The sequence below is a fragment of the Artemia sp. Qi Xiang Cuo genome, chromosome 18, assembly GCF_049724085.1.
Source record: "Artemia sp. Qi Xiang Cuo chromosome 18, ASM4972408v1, whole genome shotgun sequence".
NCBI classification, from domain to species: domain Eukaryota; kingdom Metazoa; phylum Arthropoda; class Branchiopoda; order Anostraca; family Artemiidae; genus Artemia; species Artemia sp. Qi Xiang Cuo.
The window spans coordinates 28,120,301-28,144,241 of NC_142811.1; the positions used below are offsets into that span (position 1 = coordinate 28,120,301).

At 35.0% G+C, this 23,941-nt stretch overlaps 1 protein-coding gene across 1 annotated transcript in view; it reads right to left on the reverse strand.

Moving 5' to 3' along the window:
• The window catches only part of LOC148941388 (uncharacterized), a 107,237-nt gene that overhangs the window by 72,413 nt on the left and 10,883 nt on the right, over window positions 1-23,941 (reverse strand). Inside the window, exon 2 of the mRNA XM_089104542.1 lies at window positions 12,935-13,137. Coding sequence (XP_088960668.1) covers window positions 12,935-13,118 — 184 coding nt within the window. The 5' untranslated portion in view covers window positions 13,119-13,137. The remainder of the gene's footprint in view (window positions 1-12,934; window positions 13,138-23,941) is intronic.

The window sequence follows — 23,941 nt, forward strand, 5'->3', positions numbered from 1 at the left end:
CCTTTGAATTTCCAATCGAATGAGCCTTTTTGAAGTTTCTACGACAGCACCTTATATAAAAACCTTATATGCCCCCATGGCATAACTGAAAAATTTGCCCTGAGGGTTGTGGGGGAGTGTTCTTCTCAAAAACATATTTTCTATCTGGAAATCAACTATGCTGAACAAAATGGCTATCTCAAAATTTTGATTAGATGTGTTTGGGGGAATGATGGGCGATCAGGGGCTAGTTGCCCTCCAATCACCTTCGACTATTAAAAAGGTACTAGCCCTTAGAATTTCCAATCGAATGAGCCTGTTTTGAAGTTTCTACGACAACGCCTTCTATAAAAAGCTTATATGCTCCCAGGGCATAACTTAAAACCCTTGCCCTGAGGGTTGTGGGGGAGTTTCCTCCTCAAAAAGACATTTTCTATCCTGAAATCAACTACGCTGAACAAAATGGCCATCTTGAAATTTTGATTGGATGTGATTGGGGGAATTATGGGCGTGAGGGGGGGGGGGGGGGCTAGTTGCCCTCCAACTCCAATCACTTTCTACTATTAAAAAGGGTCCTAGAACTCTCGATTTCCAATCGAATGAGCCCCTTTTGAAGTCTCTACGAGAACCCCTTCCATATGAAGTGCCCTGTTCTAAAGTAAAAAAATAATATATGGTACATTGTGCCAACATGTATGGTACATTTGTTCTTATATGCCCTCAGGGCATAACTTAAAACCCTTGCCCCGAGGGTTGTGGGCGAGTGTCCTTCTCAAAAAGATATTTTCTATCTGGGAATCAACTACGCTGAACAAAATGGCTATCTCCAAATTTCTATTGGATGTGTTTGGGGGGATGATGGGCGTGGGGGTGGGGGGCTAGTTGCCCTCCGATCACTTTCGACTATTAAAAAGGGCCCTAGCCACCCCAATTTTCAATCGAATGAGCACTTTTCGAAGTTTCTACGACAACTCCTACAACTTTCTACAACATCATTGGCAGCTCTAGCGCGCTGCCTATGATTATTTTTTTCCCAGATGCACTTCATATGTAAGGGGTGGTCGTATAAACTTCGGAGGGGGCTCATTTGATTTGACATCGAGAGTTCTAGTGCCCTTTTTAAGAGTCAAAAGTGATCAGAGGGCAACTACCCTCCTCCCACACCCTTTTCCTCCAAATGCATCCGATAAAAATATCGAACTAGCCATTTTGTTAAAAATAGTTCAAAAATCAGATAACAAAAACTCCAGGGTCAACACAACCCCGCAGGGCCTGAGGGTAGGCGTTGTTATGTCCTGGGGGCATATATAGCTCTTATGGAAGAGATGCTCGTATAAACTTCTGAGAGGGCTCATTAAATTGGAAATTGAAATTATAGTTCACTTTTTAAGAGTCAAAGGAGATCAAAGGGCAACTACCCCCCCCCCCCAACGCTCTTTTTTCCCCAGCCCCATCTGAAAAAGTTTGAGATAGCCATTTAATTAAAAATAGTTCAAACATCAGATAACAGGAACTCCAGGGTCGACACAAACCCCCATAGCCCGGGGTAAAGAGTTTTAAGTTATAGCCCGGGGGAAAGTGTTTTAAGTTATATCCCGGGGGCATATAAGGTCTTTATGTAAAGGGTGGTCATATAAACTTAAGATGTTTCTCATTTGATTGGAAATTGAAAGTCCTAGTTACCTTTTTGTGAGTCAAAAGGGATCGGAAGGTATCTAAACCCCCCCCCCCCAAACACACACCCTCTTTTGCCCAAATGCATCCAATAAAAATTTTGAGATTACTAGTCTGTTTGAAATACTCCAACGATCGGATAACATAAAATCCCCAGAGCCCAGAGAAAAATTTGTAACTTAATCCCTGGGGGAATATAAAGTTTTTATGGAAGAAGTGGTCGTATAATCCTCAGAGGGGACTCAAATGATTAGAAATTGAAAATTCTAGTTTTCTTTTTAAGAGACAAAAGTGATCCAGTGGCAACTAGCCCCCTCCCCCTAACCCTGTTTTCCCCAAATGTGTCTGATCGATTTTTATATAGCCATTTTGTTCAAGTAGACCAAATATCATATAATAAAAACGTCGGGGACAAGACACCCCCCCCCATAACCTGGGCGCAAGTGTTGTAAATTATGCCCCGGGGGCATATGAGGTTTTTACGGAAGGAATGGTCGTACAAACTTCAGAAGGAGCTCATTCGACTGTAAATCGGAATTTCTAGTCCCCTTTTCTAGAGTCAAAGGTGATCGAATGGAAACAAGCCCCCCCCCCCTCCCCAAGGCCCTTTTTCTCCAATTGCCCCCGATAGAAATTTTGATATAGCCGTTTTGTTCAAAATAGTTTAAAGTTCAAATAACACAAACTCAGGGGTCAATACATCCCCCTCCCAGAGCCCGGGGGAAGTGTTGTAAGTTATTCTCCGGGGGTAGATAAGGTTTTATATAAGGCGTGGTCATATAAACATCAGAGGTGGCTCATTTCATTGGAAATTGAAAGTTCTAGTTGCCCTTTTAAGAGTCATCAAAAGTGGCTCGCATGCAATTACCCCACCCCTACACACCCTTTTTTCCCCCAATGCATCTGACCAAAATTTTTAGATAGCCATTTTTTTATATACAGTCCAACGATCAGACGACAAAAATTTGGGGTCAGCATAATGCCGCCCCCCCCCCCCCGAAACCAAGGGGAAGGGTTGTAACTATGCCCCGGGATGTATAAGGTTTTTATGGAAGAGGTGGTCGTACAAACTTCGGAGGGGACTCACATGATAAGAAATTGAAAGTTCTAGTTCCGATTTTAAGATTCAAAAGTGGTCCGGTCACAAATAGCCTCCCCCCACCCACCTTAGGACCATAAGGGTCCAATGTTTGTCTTTGCCAGAGGAACTTCATATGGAAGGAATGGTTGCCTAAACTTTAGAGAAGGCTCATTAGATTGGAAATTGAAATTTATATGTCCCTTTTTAAGATTCAAAAGTGATCGAAGGGCAACTAGTCCTCCCAGGGCCCTTTTTTCCCAGATGTGTTTGATCAAAATTTTGAGAAAGCTATTTTGTTCAAAATAGCTTAAAGATGAAAAAGTAAAATCATCGGGATTGACACAACCCCCCAGAATCCGGAGCAAGTTTTGTAAGTTATGGACCGGGGGCATATAAGGTTTTATGTAAGAGGTGGCCGTAAAAACTTCAGAGGTGGCTCATTTGATGGGAAATTAAAGTTCTAGTTAACTTTTTAAGAGTCAAAAGTGAATGGAGGGTATTTACACCCTCTCCTCACACTCACCCTCTCTTCCCAAAACAGGTTGAATCAAACTTATGAGATCACCATTTTGTTTGAAATAGTCCCACAATCAAAAAACAAACCTCCGAGGTCAACATAAGCCCCCAGAGCCCTGGGGAAGGTTTGTAACTTATGCCCTGGGAGAATAAAAGTTTTTACGGAATAAGTGGTCGTAAAATCCTCAGAGGGGACTCAGGTGATTAGAAACTGAAAGCTCTAATTTCCTTTTTAAGAGGCAAAAGTGATCCGGTGGCTGCTAGCACCCTTCCCCTAACCCTGTTTTCCCCATATATGTCTGGTCGAATTTTTTGTATAGCCATTTTGTTCAAAATAGACCAAAGATCATAAAACAAAAACTCCGGGGATAATACAGACCCCCAGAACCCGGGGGCAAGCGTTATAAATTATGCCCCAGGAGCATATAAGGTTTTAATGGTAGTAGAAACTTCAAAGGAGGCTCATTCAATTGTAAATCGGAATTTCTAGAGCCCTTTTCTAGAGTCAAAAGTCATCGAACGGCAACTAGCCCCCCCCCCTCCCCAAGGCCCTTTTTCCCTAATTGCCTCTGATAAAAAATTGTATATAGCCATTTTGTTCAAAGTAGTTTAAAGTTCAAATAACAAAACAAAAACTCAGGGGTCAATACACCCCCCCCCCCCAAGATCCAGGGGAAAGTGTTGTAAGTTATTCTCTGGGGGCATATAAAGTTTATGCAAGGGGTCGTCGTAAAAACTTCAGAGGTGGCTCAATTGATTGAAAATTTAAAGTTCTAGTTAAATTTTTGAAGTCGAAAGTGAACGGAGGACATCTACCCCCCTCCCCCCTCCCACACACTCTCTTTTCCCAAAACGGATTCACTCAAACTTTTAAGATTGCCATTTTGTTTGAAATAGTCCCGCAATCAAATAACAAAACTCCGAGGTCAACATAAACCCCTAGCAGGGTTGCCACCCTGGCCTAGAAGAATTTACTAAATCTGAGAGGAAAAATTTACTAAATCGCATCTGTTTTTACTAAATGCTCAAAAAAAAATTATTTATCCAAAAGAGTGAATCTGTTTTGGATAAATGGACCATCAAGCATCGATTTTTACTATACGAGGATAATCAATAGGATTTCCACAATCTTTTTTCCTTTTTTCTTCTTTTTTTCTCTTTTCCTCTTTTCTTTCGTTTTCATAGTATGATTGAAAATTACGGAAACCTATAAGTTCAAAAATCCTTTTTTTATTATTATTTGGATGCACTACTGGATAGGCTTCATATTTCAGATGCGGTGTATCCAAGACGTCAAACAATAGTCTGAAATCTTGGATTCTGGAAATCCTGCTGATAAATCCCGGCTTTAAATTTATCAATGGTTTTCAGGTCATAAAATTCAGATATATTGAAAAACTAAAAAATAATCAACAAAGAAAAACAGCAATTCAGGCGATGGAGTGCTTAGAATCTGAGGTGTGTTTGAAAGTGACGGCTTTTGAAATTTGTCCCCCAGTTTCCGTTTTTAGGTTTGAAATCTAAACCCTTCAATTTCGCATTTTTAAAAGGAAATTTGCCACTTTTAAAACACTAATTGGTCTGGTCTTTAGATAGGGGATAAGTTGCTTACAAAGATTTCTGGCAAATTTTAAAGCAATTAATTTAGGATTTTTCTTAAACTGGTTTTTTTCTGGATTCTCTCTCGTTTGTATTCAAGGGAATCAAAAACCAATACAATCTATGTCACTTCAAAACGGAAATGACGTAATCGACTACCAGTTTAGTTGTAAAAATATGTAAATTAAGAAGTGCACTTCAAATAGGACTAGGGCTGCCAAGAAAAAGAAAAATTATATAACGTACAATAATTAGTTTACAAAAATAACATTGTGTCAATAGTCTTCAGGTCAGGCAAATCATACAAATTGAAAAGTAAGAAGAAAAATATGTTGTCACAATTGAAAAAAAAAGTCGCACTTAAAAGGCTTTAATCATTCTCGGCGTCATCCGAATTTAAAGTATCCACTAGTGTCGAATTCTGACTTGAATCGCTGGGGATCACCTAGTCATGTAGTCCACTTGACAACCTGATAACAAGTTGCTTTGTTTTCATCAGGGACGAAACACTCGAGACATTTAGCCTATTCTGGTATTTAGTTTTGATGACCGATAAAAACGAGAACTCTCTCTGCTCCAGCACTTGAATAGGGCAAGCTGCAGAGAGTCAGAAAGAACTTGGGCAAGTATGGAAAAAGTTCGTTTCCAGCAGCGTCTTTAATAAGGGACAAAGCTAACTAACAAACGTAGCAGCTGTTATGAGAGTCTAAGAAAATTTTCTGAAAACAAATTAAGCCGGCACAACAGTCCTGATTTTAAATAGCTTGCCGTTCAAAGCGAGTATCAGGAAGAAGCCGAGAGAAAAGTGGAGATTTTTAAGCGCTAGGGTTGACACGAAATCGCAAAATGAGAGCAATTGTAGCCATAATATCTAACCTAATCGAAATCAGATTTTTTAATGAATGGACCCTAATTTTTCCCCTTAATTGATGAAAAATAACAAAAGTTTTGTTTACTACAAATCATGAATTTTTACTAGATTTCGGGAAATTTACTAGATCCTCTAAATTTGTTAGAATTTTTTTGTTTTTTACTAGATCTAATAAAATCCTATTGACTGTAGCAACCCTGACCCCTAGAGCCCGGGGGAAGGGTTGTAACTTAGGCCCGTGGACAAATAGGATTTTTATGGAAGAGGTAAACTTTGGAGGAGACTCAAATGACTAGAAATTGAAAGTTCTAGTTCTCCTTTTAAGAGTAAAAAGAAATCTGATGGCAACTATCCCCCTCCCCCCACCAACTGAAAAAAAAACTAATTAAAAACAAAATTTCTGAAAAAGAAGTTTTTTAGGAAAATTAAAGGCAGTATTAAACTTAAGATCAGAATAAATAGAGATCTATAATAACTCAAACCCAAAACGACCAGAAATTACTATTAAAGAATAAATAAAACCCAAAACGAGCAGAAACCAAATAAACAATCATAGCAAAAAACCATACAACAAGTACTAGCATAAATGAATAAATAAATCTTAAAACGAGTGAAACTTAAATTGAATATGCAAATCAAGCTTGAAAGTAATCAAAACCACTACAAACAATAGTTTGGTTTTGCCTCCTTCTCTCATTGTACAAGTCTAAAACCTATTGCGTCATTGGCACTTTACTAAAAACGAATTATATTACAAATATCTTCATTTATACTTATTACAACACTTAAAATAAACATAAAAATAATAATAAAGTTAAAGTTTGAACTGATGAGCTATCAGCAATTAATATAATTATATATCAAATATTAAGTTTAATTTTATTAGTTCTTTCCAAAACTGTTCAAGATAAATATAACTTCAATACAAAAAAGAGTTTGGATACTGCCCCTTCCCTAACTGTAAAACTCTAAAGCCTACTGCGTCATTGGTACTTCACTAAAAACTAATTATATTACAAAAATTTTCTTTCCCAGTTATTACAGCATTGAAAATGAGAACAAAATTACAGTCAAATAAAATCTTGAACTGATGATCTTTCAATAATTAATAGCATTATATATCAAACTTTCAGTTTGATTTTATTTGTACTGCCCAAGACTGTCCATTAGGCATATACTTTTCAGTAAAGCGCCTATGGCGCAATAGGTTTTAGACTTTTACAGTAAAGGAAAGAGGAAAAACCCAAACAATTGTTTCTAGTGGTTTTATTAGTTTCAAGCTAGATTTGAATCTTCAATTTACATTTCACTCATTTCAGGATTTATTTATTCATTTATACTAGTACCTGTTGTATGTTTTTTGCTATGATTGTTTATTTAATTTCTGCTCGTTTTGGGTTTCATTTATTCTTTAGTTGTAACTTCTGGTGGTTTTGAATTTGAGTAACTTTAGGTTTCTTTGTATTCTTATCTCAAGTTTAATACTGCCTTTACTTTTCTTTAAGAAACTTCTGTTTCAGAAAGTTTTTTTTCGTTTTTGATTGCAAGAAATTTAATATGGCCTTGACTCTTCTTTAAAAAAATTCTTTTTCAGAGTTTTTTTTTAATTAATCTGCAAAAAGAGAAAATTTTGTAATTTTTTTCTGAAGAAAGATCACGGATGCGTGTTAATTTTTTTTTTTAGGGCTGATCGTAATGAACCGATGGTCCTAGAAGATCTGGATAGGGCTCGTTCTTTCGAAAATAAAATTTTCAGTGCTCTTTTTAAGTACCGAAAAATATTGGAAGGAAAATAGCCCCTCTTCCTACGTTTCTTTTGTCCCCGAAGATATCCTATCAAAATTTGACATAGCCATTTGGTCAGCCTAGTTGAAAGTTCCAATAACTATGTCTCTAATGATAACATGATCCCCAAAGCCCATGGGGAGAGCTCTGTAAGCTATGGATTTTGTCCATTTTCCACTTAAACTATTTATTATTTAGAAATATAATAAAGCACAAGAGCCATTCATTTGGAATTTTTTTTTTTCAAAACACTTAAAGACTTTAGCGTAATGACTGAGGGATTGAGGAGGCAGGAGCCCCCCTCATACACGAAATAATTTCTGTTTGTCTTGCGTTTAAATGTTGTTCCTAACACTCAGTTTAAAAAAACATGTTTGTTTGTTTGTCAACATAAGAAGACCATTCTTTTAATGTAGATATTGCTATCAAAACTCCCTCTTTTTAAAGTTGAATTGTGCAAGTATAAGCACGATTTGCTCCTTAGCTATATTTCGTTGTCAAGAACAGTTTAATATGTATATATATATATATATATATATATATATATATATATATATATATACACACACACACACACATATATATATATATATATATATATATATATATATATATATATATATATATATATATATATATATATATATATATATATATATATATATATATATATATATATATATATATATATATATATATATATATATATATATATATATATATATATATATATATATATATATATATATATATATATATATATATATATATATATATATATATATATATATATATATATATATATATATATATATATATATATATATATATATATATATATATATATATATATATAAAGCTAATACCCTATGTTTCCGCTTTCATGTCTATAAAAAAAAAGCTCCAGATAACAATTGCCTCCCACTCCAGGGATGTTTCGCAATCGAAGGAGCAAGTGAATTTACATTTTGTACATGGTCGTATTCTTGCTTTGATACTGTAGGCTCAACTCCGCCTAAAAATTAACACTAATTGCCCTCAAATACGTGGATGGATGACTTTTCGTGAAAAATATTCTAGGTAGGTACGGAACAAAAAAATTGGCAGTCACCATTGGCTATAATTAAACCTATTCTATGTGAAAAAGCATGCTACGTAAGCAAAGTTTTGGTTCAAACTCTTTCTGAGATTTTCTGTATTCTTGGCAAGTAGTACATTGAGTTTCGTTTTTATTTTGACATTAAATTAAAAAAAAAATCAGCTGAAAGTAAGGAGCAAAATTATAACTTAAACCGAAGAGAAATTATTCCGTATATGACGGAGGTTGCCCTTTCCTCAACCCTGGATTGTTATACTAAATTCTTAAAGTTCCTTCAAAATACCTCTCATTCAATTTCAACGACATTTAAGTTTTGTGACAAAAAGTCAAAGTTTAGCATAAAGAGTGAGGTTGAGGAAGGGGCAACCCCCCTCATATACGGAATAATTTGTGTTCGTTTTAACTTTTAATGTTACTCCTTATTTTTATGCCAAAAAACTTGTTTTTTTTTTATTATTATTTAATTTGAGACAATTTCAAACCATGCCAAGATGTCTCCTTAAATTCCCTCTTGCAAACCTCCTCCTTATGGAATGGCCTTCCCGTGGGAAATCCCCCCCCACTGAAAATTCCTCCAAAAAAATTTCGTATATTCACCAATAACAAAAAGAATGGGCAAATTGCGTAACTTAGAGAAATTTCCCCATGAACTATGGGGGTCAAGTTGTCCCTAAAGACGCAGCTATTGGACCCTTAAAGTGTGCCAAATCAAATGGCTAACTCAAAATTTTGATTGGATCCTTTCATTCCTGAAGTAATGCAAAGAATTATCGACGTTTTTATTAAAGTACTCTAGAGTTGACGCTATCATTATTAAAGCAACGAAAAAAAAAAGTCAAACTTAAGTGTGAAGAAAAAAAAACAAAAAAAAACAAAAAAGAAAAACAAAAAACAATTCAAACTTAAGCTTGAAGAGGGAAGGATAGAGGAGGCTGCAGTCGTTCTTGGATAAAGTATAACTTATGTTGGTTTTTCTTATTAACAACGCTCTTTACTTCCATTTGGAAAAAACTTCTATTCGTATTTGATTTTTTTTTCGGTTTTAAAATTAGATTGAGAATAATCTAAATGTTAGGGGCAGCAATGCGCCCTAACAGCAACCTAATGCTGTTACAGAAATACAAAGTACAGCAATGCGCAGCGAATACAAGCTCATTTAGTCATACTTGCATTATATAATTAAATTAAAGCTTCTTAAATACGATGTAAAAAGCTACCAGAAAATGACGTATAAAATTTGTCTATGACTTATGTTCAATTTTCTTCCAATACTTGGCGTTTCAAAACTAATGCTTCCAATCAAATACACCGTTTCTGCTCGATCACCAGTTGATCGAGTACCAAATACCCCTTTGTGCTCGGCATACCAGCTGAACAGGGGTCAGGCAGAGACGGATCCACAGTGTGTTTTTCTTGGAGGGAAAGGAGTAGGAGACCGACACTCGAAAGGGGGAGAGGGTTTCAAAATGTTGGGTTTTAATAACTATTTTTCCATTACAAAGAAAGATTATATTTTATGTTTTTGGCAAGTTTTTCAATAATAAAAACATAAAATAATAACACTGGTGTAATAGATATCAGCGGGGGATTGATCTTAAATAGCCTACAATTAAATGTACAAGTAAAACACGCTTTTCAAATGAAATTAAAGAGTGACATCAAGCTTAAAATGGACTGGAACTATGCTTTATGTAATTGGGGCTGCCAAACTCCCTGCTCTTTACACTAAAGTCTCAGTAATGCTGCACTGAAACCAATTTTGCAGTACAAAAATGCAATCAGTGAGTTATTGCAAATGCTCTACTTAGTTATTGTCTTTTGATCCGTTGGAATTTTCAAAGCAGGCAAAAATCACCACTGTGATATGGGGCGATCTCTTTTCTCGCTTAAACAGGGCACTAAACCTTTAAATTCCTTTTTACTTAGCCTTTTTTCTACGATACAATATAAATAAAAAAAATTAATTCGTATCCATGAAGCTTCCCTCTTTACCTCGTCCCAAGAAGTTCCGATTTCCTTAAGTCCTTACTTAAGACCCTTTCCCTTCGGATTTGGTGATAGCCTTTTTTTTCGTTTGGCCCCGGATCGATGGCCAAAAACGACAGTTTTTGGCAATCTGTCATTCTTCATCCGGGAAATGTGTCTTGTTCATTTTTATCTTTCTCAAATTATAGCCCTAAAAAGTAGGATAGAACCGCATTTTTCATACAGCTTGTTGTTTTTTTCTATACATTCAGTCAAACGGGTACCCAAAAATGTCCGAACATTATCCCTCTAAAAAATATCTAACAAATCCTCCTCTGTCTTCCAAAGCAGAGACGGTTTAGAACCATATTTGACCTTATCATCACTGCAGCTTCCAGTGTTCTAATTTTGATCCGTAAATTTATCTTCTAATTCTTCCGAAGTTTTTCCAATTTCTTAAGAGCACCCTGGACCATGGCTCTTCTACTTTTTTTACATCTTCACAGCATACACTATCTTTACTACCCAGGTAAGTCAAGCTATCCACTCAATCGATCTTCTCGTTACCCAACATCACCTCCACCTTCATTTATCCCTAGTCTAAGTGACTTAGTACTCTTAACATTAACTAAATAAATAAAAAAAAATTTTTTAACTGAAAGTAAGGAGCGACATTAAAACTTAAAACGAACAGAAATTATTCCGCATATGAAAAGGGCTGTCCCCTCCTCAGTTAGTGTCGCTCCTTACTTTCAGTTAAAAAAAAAGCTTGTTTTTTATTTAATTTCTGAACGTTTTTGAATTAATGCAGGTTTTGATTTTGGCTCACTGTACATGAATAATAAAAAACAAATTTGCATATTAATTTTACTTTTTTTTGGTTAACTGGCTTCCTTGAAAGTTGTTTAATTTTATTTACGAATGTTTTTATTAGTAATAAATATACATAACTTACGAATTAGCTTACGTAACAAAAAAATGTTCGAATTTTGTTCCAATTCTTTAAGAATGACCCCTTAATCGCAATGGCCGTTAATTAGAATAGATAGCTCTTTCGAAAGTACTAAAAAACCTTTAGCCTAAAGAGCGAGGTATTGACTAGGGAGCGAACCCAATCATATACGTAGTAATTTCCGGTCGTTTTAAGTTCTGATGTTACTCCTTACTTTCAGTTGGAAAGCTTGTTTTTTTCAATTTAATTCCTGATCGTTTTTTTTAAATAATGAAAGTTATTATATTAGTTATTTATAATTAAATAATGAAAGTTATATTATATTATATTTTTGACCATGCTGAACAAAATGGCTATCTCAAAATTTTGATTGGGCGACTTTGGGGAAAAAATAGCGTGGGAGGGAACCTAGTTGCCCTACATTTTTTGTTCACTTAAAAAGGGCACTAGAACTTTTAATTTCCAATTGAATGAAACCTCCCACAGTATTCTAGGACCACTGGGTCGATATGATCACCCCTGGGAAAAAAAACCTTCTGATTATATTGATATTTCTAGAGTTTCTGTTTATATTGATATTTGTTGATTTTAATCCTCTGCAGGATGAGGTATTAAGGCGATTACACTTAAGTTTAACATGTTATGGATAATAATTTATTTGGAAGATACCCCTACTACCAACCGTTTCATCTTTTTGCTGTTAAGGACACGAATATGAATTTTTTTTTCACATTAAAAATGTTTAACAGTAATAAGACGAGTGCCCATTAGCATTCATTTTGCACGCTTAATCGAAATATTTTCTTTTAAACGAAGGGATTTCCGGGGTAAATTTCCATCAACATTTATCTGTAGGACCCCTCATGAAAATTGGAAAGTTTGCCTCTCAAATACACTTTTTGATGCTTCAGACACCCCTTGCAACTGCTAAAATATACACTGGCAACCCCTTTCAATAGCTGGTTTGCAACTAAGCAATACTGCATAGCTGTTAGTAATATTACATGCGCATCCTATATAACGGCCAATCATTTTTATGCGTTGTTTAGCGTCAGAATTAAATTAATAGAATAATATCGAAAGAGTAACCTGCTGAGAATGCATGCATTCAACTTATTGCGATCAATTACCATGCAAAATTGAAAATAAAAAATCCCGCTTAAAAATGTTACTATTTCATACTTATTAGGCATAATGCTGATATATTGGTATACTGCGGCTTTAAATGCGGAATTCTTCCACAGTAGGATTTTAGAAAAATACGATCGAAAAAATAGAGATTGAACAAACAAGACAGTGAAGAAATTATATAATAAACTATCCTCACCCCTTTAACATACAAGTTCGAGATCTGGAAACTAAATCCGTAACTGAGATGTATGAAATTGAGAAAATGAATAAGAAATAACTCACTCGGACTATTTGGTCGACTCCGAGACATAGCCCACTTTGTCCACTGACTGGAGCAACATTTTATTTTAGTCTTTTTCCATCTGGCAGGTCGCTCAGGAGTATCAAGGCAGGTAGTTCTCGTGTAAGAAATCATTTCTCCAGTATTACCTCCAGTAGATTCCTTACACATAATGTCATACAACATAATGTCATTTATTTATTACCTAAAATAATTATTTTATACTAGATAATATGATTATTCGGTACTTGTGCATTTTATGGTACCCACGAAAGAAGTCAAGTTTAGTTAATGTTAATTAAATATAATAAAATAGGATGCATATATAATAGTTTAGAAACAAATGTGAGCTATATTTCGTAGCATATATTAAATACACAACCAACCTAACCTAGGTACCTTCCCCACCCAAACCCCCAACCCCCCCCCCCCCAAAAAAAAAAAAACAGTTTAAATATAGTAAACGCAATGAAAACTACGCTTTGCATTCCATTTCTCTACTGTAAATACTCGTTTGACGGATATCCATTAGTTGTTCCTTGTACAATATATAGCGGTGGGTACCATAAAGTGCACAAGAACCAATTTTTTTCTAGAAGCTTTTACTTGTTTGATGGTACAGCAGTCCAACTGAAAACAAAAGAATACAAAACGTACACGCAATTCAAAATATTAATAAGAGGAAAAGATAGAAAAATGGCAGGAAAAAAAATCAAAACTTCATTACAAATATTTAGAGACCAAGCATTTATTATTTCCCCATCCTCTCTCCGACCCTTGCTTGTTTTTTACCATCTCACCACATTCCACCTCTAAAAAAGTGTGACACCAGTGTGACACACTTAAAACTTTAAGTGTGACACCATTTTGTTAAAAAGAGCAATTAGCATGTCTCAGGCCCTTTCGCTTATATCACATTAGCCATGCAAGTTAAAAAACAACAACATACAAGTATGACGAAAAATATACACGGCATAGAACTGACTTATTATTTGTTTTGTTTTCTTTACTGAGCCAGCATGCAAAAAAAAATTATTTTCATGATGTTTAATATCAATTTAAGAAACTCAATCCCATTTCATATCATACAAAATATAGTTTCTAATTGTATCTTCTTTTCTTTTTCAACAAGTCGATATACATTTTTTTTTTTTTTTTTTTTTTTTTTTTTTTTTTTTTTTTGTACAGAAATGTAATTATGTTCTATAGAATAGCATTTTGAAAAGAAAAAAACCAAACTTCTATCTAATTTTAATAAGAATGTCATGATTTGGCCTCAAAAAACTATTTGCCCAGAATTTTGCCATAACTCTATAGGAATTTGCATGATATTTCCTTTATCCTCTGCCAAATTTTTGCTTAAACTTTCTTGAAAATCCAGTATTCTATTTGTTCAATTATATAATTCAATATTGCAAACAGAATTATCATTAATAAATAAATTAATTTTTGATTGCGCACAGCAAGTGGGTTTAACTGTCCGGCTGATTGTCCATACAAAGGCTTTTAACTAGTTGTCTGTTTTGCGTCGCTGAGATCGTTTACGGTCTCAATCGTATAAGACAACCTCCTTTTTCTTCATTTTCTTCATCTTTCCTGCCTAAACAGTGCTAGAACGCTTCTTCTGACAGCGGCCGGCATTTACCCCCTCCCCTCAGAAAATAACCATCGCAGAAAATATCCCCCGGAAAATACCCCCGCGGAAAATACTGCCCGGAAAATAATCCTCTGGAAAATATACTTCACGGAAATTACCCCCCCCCCCCACACAGAAAATATCCCCTCGGAAAATAACCCCGCCCCGCGGCTGGTTGGTCTCCAGTCACTTTCGACTTATAAAAATAGGATTAGAACTTTCAATTTCTGATCTAATGAGCACCCTTCGAACTTTCTGCAAACAGAAGGTGGAGGTGGGAATGAAGAAACGTGCAGTTCCTCTCTTATACGGAAAAAATTCTGCTCATTTTAAGGTTTAATGTTACTCTTTACTTTCATAATAATAGCGTAGACGAGAAATATTCCCCGAAATCATAAAGGAGTTGATATTAATCTTACATTTTGATGCATTTCTTAAAGTTCCCCCCCCCCCCGCAAAACAAAATACTCCCCCAACAAAAATCTTGCTTACGGTCTTGGGGATTATACACAAATTTCTACCTCGACCTTCCCCTCGTCTCTCCCTTAAAACTAATTCTGTATTTATCTCATGGCTCAATGAGAGATGGGATGCCTTGGTATTAAATGCACCCTTTGAGGTATTTGCCCCCCTCCCTAACTACAAAACAATCAGAAAATCCCATCTCAGAAATTTAACTGCCTTTTTGAGTTTTGTAATTTGTCCATTGCTTATAGATAGTATTCGTTATTGGGAAACATACCGATATTTTCCGCGGGGTAATTTTCTGCAGGGGGGGGGGCGAGTTGTCTTGGGAATTTTCATTGGGGAACAAATTTTAGTGGGGGTTATCTAGTATGCATGCAATAAATTTCTTCGAAAAGTCTTCGTTCAAAATCCTTGTTTGAAGATAAGCCCCTTTAAAGCTTAATTACCCAAAGAACACAAACATTTTCCTTTGGAAAATTTTCAGTTTAATAGGAAAGTTACAAAAAATAACCGTTCAAAAATTGATTTTTAATATGTCTGAAGTTCCAAAAACTAATAAAAATTAGAATTATTATAATTTTTTTTTTTTAACAGTCAACGCAATGGTGTTGATTTAGCAAAGAATGGTGTGTTTCCCATGTGATCGTTTTTTTATCATATTCTATGAAACGGAAGGTCTTAGAAACTAAGGAAAGGGCTCATTGGATCGAAAATTCAAAGCTATAGTACACTTTTTCAAGAGCCAAAACTTATCGGAGAGCGATCTCGAGCCTCTTTAACGTCTCGTTTTACATTCCGGTGCCCCTTCATCCTTAAATGGTATTAGATGAACATTTCAGAACGTAGTTACAAATGAAAGGTCCAAAATAGGCACTTCTGGGGCAAAATAATAACTGTGGCTCAAGGGCATCCAGCTATGAAACTTGTCAATTCTTCATGAATTTGCCCATACATCTAAATAGAAAGATGGACATATTATACTAGGCTACACATAGCTGTTACATTAAGAGAAAAGTGAGTATTTTTCAGAATGAATGATTGGAATGCATTTGATTTTGCCCTTGCGCTCCTCCAAGACACCCTCTTCCCTCAGCCAAAGCTTTGTACACATACGAATATACTACCTTTTCTGACTCATGACTATCCGATAATTATTTTGGGGTAGGCTCCTGGGCTATCAAATATTAATGATTGATCTTCATTCACAGTGGCAGATGCTGTTGTACATATTTCACAAATGGAGTTTGATTTTCGACGAAATTGGTATTTAAGGATTCCAGAAGTTGTTGATGTTAAAACTAAGGTTAAAGTTGTAATATAGAAAAAGTCCCGAATCAGTACATATTTCAAAAGAGTGTTTCATATCCACAAAATTTGGTTATTAAGGATTTTTTATCTTACTATAATAATATAGAAGTCTAAAATCAAGACAAGTGATCAAAAAAATGATCCAATCTTCATAGAATTCCGGATACCAGAGAACCCACAAGCAAAGTGTTCAAGTCCCTAACTGCAGAAACGTAAAATTTGGTCTTATTCGTTTCATGGGTGCATTTCTTCTTTTTTTTTTTCTTTTTTTTTTGAAATTATTTTTTCTTGTCACCGGAGGGAATCGTATTGAACCAGCTGTCATAGAATTTTTTAATAAAAAATTCTCATTTTACCGCAGATCTTTGTTTCTACTCCTACTCTTAAGAGCCAACATTGATCAGAAGGTAACGAGACCTTTTTTACACAATTTATCTCCCCTGGGTACCTCACCACCAAACACGGTGTCAGGTAAAAATTTCAAGTAGCCACTTAAATCACAAAGATCAAATAGAAATTCCTCGGGTTATTGTCCCAATGTAATGAAAAAAGCTCATTTCTTTAAAAGGATTCATAGTTAAACCCTAAAAAAAATATAGGGTTATCATACACTGTCAAATTCAAGATCTTAGAAACATTTAGAGATTAAAAAAAGATCATTTTGCTCCTGGTCTAAAAGTGCTGCCATCTATTTTTACAATCCATTTGAGTTTAGGATTTTGGTTGAGATTGCTAGTCTATTACCTGGGTTTGGGAATAGCATGGGCACCCATATGTGGGGGTCAGTGGGGGGCTCCAGCCCCCCCCCCCAGACTGAATGATTCTGCCTTATATTTTTGGTTTGAAATTTCTATTAGGCTTATAAAGTGTTGGAAGTGCCAATTAGACCAGGTAAGCCCCCTGAAGTTCAGCTTATGGGCACCCATGGTCAATAGTCCTTGAAGACCTGATGAGAGTGTTTTATATCATTTTTTGTACAAAAGTTTACTAATTAGATACTTCATTTTGAAATATTTGAAAGCTGACAATTTCGTTGTTGTTGTGCAAATCCGAAAAAGTCTAATAATGACTGCTCAAAACGCTCAAATTCCTGATTCAGTGAGAAAACGAGTTAAATCAAGATTTGCTGGTAAAAATTAATGCAAATATAAAGTTCCCCCCACTCCCCATCATGTTTTCACAGAAAACCAGACACGTTGCACTTCGGTTGAAGAAAAATCGCATCAAAATTTTTGATATGCATTATTGGAGACACAAAGAAGACCAATGTTCCCTCCAACACCCACTACTCTCCCCCTCTGACTCCTCATGGTGCCAAATCGCTTGGGGGGTTTGTAGAGACGTTGAATTTTATGTCAACTAGAATCACAATTTGAGAGAAATGGTTTCAGTAAACCACTAGGTTTCGGTAGTTAAGATTTTTCATGATTAGTTAAAGTGCGGGGGTTTTCCATGATTAAATACAAAAAAATTCTACATTGTACAAACTCAGTTATCTATCTAATGCGGTTTCAGGGCATATTTATAACTTTTATGGTATTCAGGCTACTGGGGCTTCAAACTTCAAATGGTAACCCCAGTAAAATATTTCACATTTTCAGCCTGCGAGAAAAAAGAAGTTAGTTTTGTTATTAAACAAAAGTTTTTTTTGGATGCTGCAACCCATTTTTGCCCGTTTGAATCGTACATACCACTGGGAAAGTGTTGGAATTACGCCACGAGAGGCGCGATTTGAGGTGCTGACAGGCTCCCTCATATAAAGGATAGCATCTATTCGTTTTGAGTTTTTATGTGAGTCAGCAATTAGGGCATTTTTTTTTTTTTTTTTATGTCCTTGAAACATTAGGTAAAAGTATGAGGAAACAAGATTTTGATAAAGGCTTGAAAATATCCTTCCTTTGTTCTCAGTTGTCCCCGAAGCCACGCCAAAACCGGTGGCGCACCGCCGATAATTTATAGCGCCAAATTATTTTCTGAGATTACAGAGAGGAAACTATAGGACAGAATCCACTATTTAATTGCGTATTCAAAAATTTTGGATTTCCCTCAAAATGTTTTTGAAATTACTCGTCTACTATAGATTTAAGATTATCTTTCACTTGTTTCTGTCCTCTTCACACCAGCATAATAATTCCTAATTAAAATAATTTCTACAATACAATATAATAGTTTCTAATTAAAACAAGTTTCGACAGGCCCTGATATTCCTAGAATACCTTCTTTATAGATGTTCTCTTCTTTTTGTTGCACAAATATATGTAAAATCTTCAAAAAGCTTCTAAGGTCAATAGCATTCAACCAGCCGGCCCACACTATACCTAACATTGGGTTAAGGGCTAAGACACATTGTGTTTCAAAACTTTGTATTACATTACTCCTAAGTGAGAGGATTCAATCGGGAAGCAATGAGGAACAATAGTCAGTGTAGCGTAGAGAGTGAGATGTTGGAAAGTATCAACGCCCTTATTATGTAGATTAATTACTGACTATTCAAGTCCTAATGTTGCTCTGTACTTTCATACGATTTTTTATACAATTTATTTCTATTCATTTTCAGTATCATATTCATTTTAATCCAGCCTTAGGTTTTACGCCGAAGTTTAACTTCTGGATTTACAATGCTTCGAAACTGAAAAAAGGGGGCCTTAAACACCAACATCGTCATCCTCGTCCTGTCCTGCATCCTCACATCCCCGACATCATCTGATCAAGATGCCTCCAATTTTTTTTATGTATGATCCTGAATTTTGAGGATATTTAGAGTTACTGTTCTTTTGAAAAAACCCAAAAGCCACATTCACACAACTGATTGAGGTAGCTGATCCATTCACGGCACCTGAGACTACAGCCTTATCTTTGTTAAGTTTATATTTTTAGAGGATGATTCACTAGAAAATATTGTTCTTGGCAGATCCCCCGTATCATACAGTGCCGGAACCCACTGGGCCAGGGCGAAAAACAAAATTAAAAACTAGTAACTAAATAGAATCATATTAGAATAAAAAGTTTTACATAAAAGCCGCCTGATAGAATAATGTGAATGTAATCTATTACTTCACTGTAAAAATACTTTACTATAATTTAGGAGTGAAATTCCATTTTACAGCCTAATTGCATGCATAGTCTGTATATTCCTCCAGCTGAAGAAATGCTAGAAGTTAAATCATCCCTTCGTATTGACAGGAAGAATCACTCACGAGAATTTGGCCTAAAAAACTATACCTTTGAAATTTTCTGGAACCTCTTCCCCAAAGAAAGGAAATCCACTTACTTTCCTAACTTTCCAAATACTTGCGTGCAACCACCCCTCTATTTTGTGTGGACTGTTTAACTTAATGTTTAGATACAAATGTGGTGGCATGTGGCAATGTGACCTCTAAAAGTAGGACGATATTCATATAGCTTTTTTGAAGTCCCAAACCAATTAGCAATCTGCTAATTTTCTCCCTAAGTCTGGTCAAAGTTGAGATTTGTCTATTTGGAATTACCGTATGAAGGAGATATATTTTATAAAATTATAGTCGTCCCAATTTCTTTCTTTAGAGTTTCAGTTACTATTAGAGCAGGTCATGTGTATGTAGTTTTTTCTTTGTTGCCAGAAGTTCTAAATGTTGAATGTGTTATGTATTGTTTTGGTAGTAATTACGGATTTATTGAACTATAAATTCTGACGTCTCAAAGCTTTGTTTCCATGGCACAATCAGATCTGATTTAAGTGATACGAATTCTTATAGGCCAGCAGGGGTTAGAAACATTCTTCTAAGCCGTGGCGATAGGAATTTCTCAGATAGCGCCGCTTATAGCGCTGGAGATTGTGGCGCCGCTTTCAATTAATGGGAGAGGATCGAATATGTAGACATATAAATGTGGCCTCTTCTTTCTTGAGCTATCTGGAGATCAGATTCCTTTGGGAGCATTGTCCTTGGAGACTTACGAACTAGTTACCTATTATCGGACTAGACGCAGACATATAAATGAAATAAACACAGATAAGAAAGACAATAGATTTATTGAACTTACATGCTTAGTCGCACAGCAACGGGTCACTTCAATGTCAACAACGGTGACCGAAATAATTTCGTACTAAGCGTTTCAGATCTGACTTCATATTCAAATTAAAAAATACATTTTCCCCACTCCCAAACGCAGTTCTTTCGTCCTGCACTGTAAGGATTGCTCGCCATTGGACCAAGAGGGCCAAGGATGTAAATCTTTCGTCCAATAATCTTTTTTTTAATATTTTTGATGATTCAAGCATTCACACGATTTTTTTGCCATTAAAACTTCCTTAGAAATATAGTACGTAGCATTTTTCTTGCTACTAATTATCTTAGCGAAATTCGAATGACTAGCGTCGTTGTTTGACTGAAGATAGAACGCAGTTTCTCTTTTTGCTGATTAAAAATTTAGACTCTTGGAAGTTGTCTTTGAACTCAATTAGGGGAAGTTTAATTTCTGCCCGAATCATCTTTAGAAGGAAAGAATATTGTACTATAAATATATGGTATTCTACTGCTGGTGCACATCACCCTTCCCATCAAATAATGACGTCCCGTCATTAGTAACTGCTCATTAAGAGTGCTTAAAATTTTTCAATTATCTTTCTTATTTTATTCTACATCCCTATCTAAAATTTGTCTACCGGACTAAGATTAATTTTGGTTCTAGGTTAGCTACTATATTAAAGATTTTTTTTTTTCTATATCTAACACTGATTACTTTTAAATTTACAATAAGGTTGGGACTATTCTACTTTTACATTAATTTTTTTTTTTTATTTTGATGTCTATATGACGTACTACATAATATCTACACAACTTTAAATGAATAACATGATAATATTACATCTAATTCTACTTGTGGTACATACATGAATGATTTATAACATACAATATTTGGTTCATTATATTCACTGATGACATTAAAACACTTTCACTATTGAGATTTTTGAATTGTCAAAGTTATTAGGAAGTAACACATGTAGCTTCACATCTATTCATCACCTTTTGTGTCCTTGGTGTACTAAACCCTTCTGTTATAACTTACTGTCTTTCACTCCTTTTGTCCTGGCGAAAATTTCGAAGTACTCATGTTATCGTTTCTTCATGGAACAGTTTGACTTTAGCTTTCTTCACACGGTAAGTTTTCTCTAGTAGTAAACTGAGAAATGACCGTTGAATATTGTTCTAATAGTCAACTGGGGAATGATTCTTCCCACTGCAGGTGTTGGTGTTTTTCTTCTCAGCATATCATTTTTTAGGATTTTAGAGGCACATAGAGAATGTATTCTCGCGTAAAATTGTTCATTTGTGCCTTTTGAAACGGGTTGTCGTCATACTATAGTGACTCTCTTAATATAATGTCTCTAACTTCAACTTCGAATATCTTCAACTATCATTTAACTTCAAATATCGTTAAATATCGTTTATCTTGTACTGCTCGATGGTGTTATCAGAGTTAAAGTTCAAATTGTCTTTAATTTCTGCTTCAAATATCTTCAAATATCTTTAAGTGTCATTTAACTTCAAATATCGTTTATCATGTGCTGATCGATGGAGTTCTCAGAATTAAACTTCAAATTGTCTTTAATTTCATCTTCAAATATCTTCAAATGTTTTTAAGTGTCATTTAACTTTAAATATCGTTTAATACCGTTTAGCTTCAAATATCATCACTATACTGTAAAACTATTCTGGGGTCCATAGTGAGTATCAACAGCGATATCTACGTATTTATATCTTGTACTGACCGATGGGTTTCTCAGCGTTTATGTGATTATATAGTTCGTTAAAGCACTTGATACTGAGGTTCAAATATAGTGTTACCGTATACATAATATGTTTCATAGTCGAAGAAACGACGATCAAAGGTAACTGTTGTTTTCGTAGACGAAGCTGGGATGAAAGTTGCCTGGAGTTATGGTGAGTACTCTTTGTTGGTTGATATATGATGAAAATAGATGCTACTGGATTGTATCTTTACTTGGCAGCTCATTGTAATGCTCAATAACCAATTTGCCATTTACTTCCTGTAATAAAAATAACAAGGCAGAATCACACGTTCTTTAAAGTAAACACTCATAGTACAAATAAGTCATGTATTAATTGGGTACATTAATTTCTAAGCTATGAGACAGAATTAAATAAATACACTAATATTAGTACTCACAATGAAAATCTAAGACCTAAATGTCTTCAAATTTGTTTTTAGAATGAACATATCGATAGTAAATTAGAATAAATTACCCTGCATTATTAAGTTTGAGGTCTACTTTTACAATATTTTTCATGCCTGCATTGTTCACGCAAGTCCGTGCTGTTTAAGAAACGCATGTTGCAGCGTCATAACCACACGGTTTTACGAAAAAAGTACTACAATGAGGGAACAAGACATAACAAGGACGAATGGAGACCTCTCTACCCACTCGTCTTCTAATGTCTTCCCTATTTCTAGGCTTAGACGTTCTCATGGGGTTTCGGGTTTAACCTCAGCTGTTTCCCCGTGTTCTTTTCTTGGTTTTCGTCTTATTGGTCTCAGGATTTTTCCGTAAGTACAAGTTAACATTGGTGCCTCATATTTACTTTTCGAATAAGGTAATTAGATGCGGGGTTCCAAGCATGCCCGTGTAGATTCCAGTTGATGCTTGGCAAAGAGTATAAGCGTAATGAAGAACTGACATCAATATCTTTTTAGAAGGCTATTGTTTGAGCAAACCCTTCAGCACTAAATAAATAAATTGATATTAAAGTCTTATTAGAATCCGTTAAGCGAGAAACACCTTCACATTAAAAGGAAATTCCTTGTGGGTTTTACTTAGTCGCCATTGGACATACACAGGGTTTCAATCTATGTATCTTAACCGATCAAATGGTTTTAAAATTTTACGTATTATTATTGAGATATAATTTCACATCCGCCGTGAAATTCTACATATAAACGTACCAATAGGTTGTTTGGTTATAGTTACCAATAGTTGGCTATTGGTACATATATTACTCGAGTAAGAAACACATTAGTGAGCAATGTGTAGGCCTAAAATAATTATAATCTGCACTAAGATAAAATATTTCATATAATTAGACGCTTCTGTACTGGTAGTTTTTTTTTTTATATATAAAGCTGCCAGATATAAGGGTATAGCCTACTGAATAGCATAGTTTAAAAACTAAACTTCTTTTCAAAATACCCGACGCTCCGAACTAGTCGTGTTTACTTCAGTTAATAAAAACAAATTCGCTCTATCAAAATATACTGAAAACTAGCGGAAATTTGTACGGGTATAATGGGGGTGAAGAAATATAGGTTTCAAGAGGAAATCTCTTCAGTGTTCACTATATCAGAATTGGATAATTTAATGTACATGTTGCTCAGATAAATTTCGCATGAACTAAAAAAACGGGGCAAACAGGAAAAAAAAATTGACAAAAATAAACGTTTTTCACTAAATGAAGCACAGTCTTTTCGAGTTAAACATAAACCTTAGTCTAACTTAAATTATCAGGTTCTAAATAGTTTATTGAGATAATTAAATTTTAATTAATAACTTATTGAGAAATTATATTTTAATAAATAATTAAAGTAAAAAATTGAGTACGAA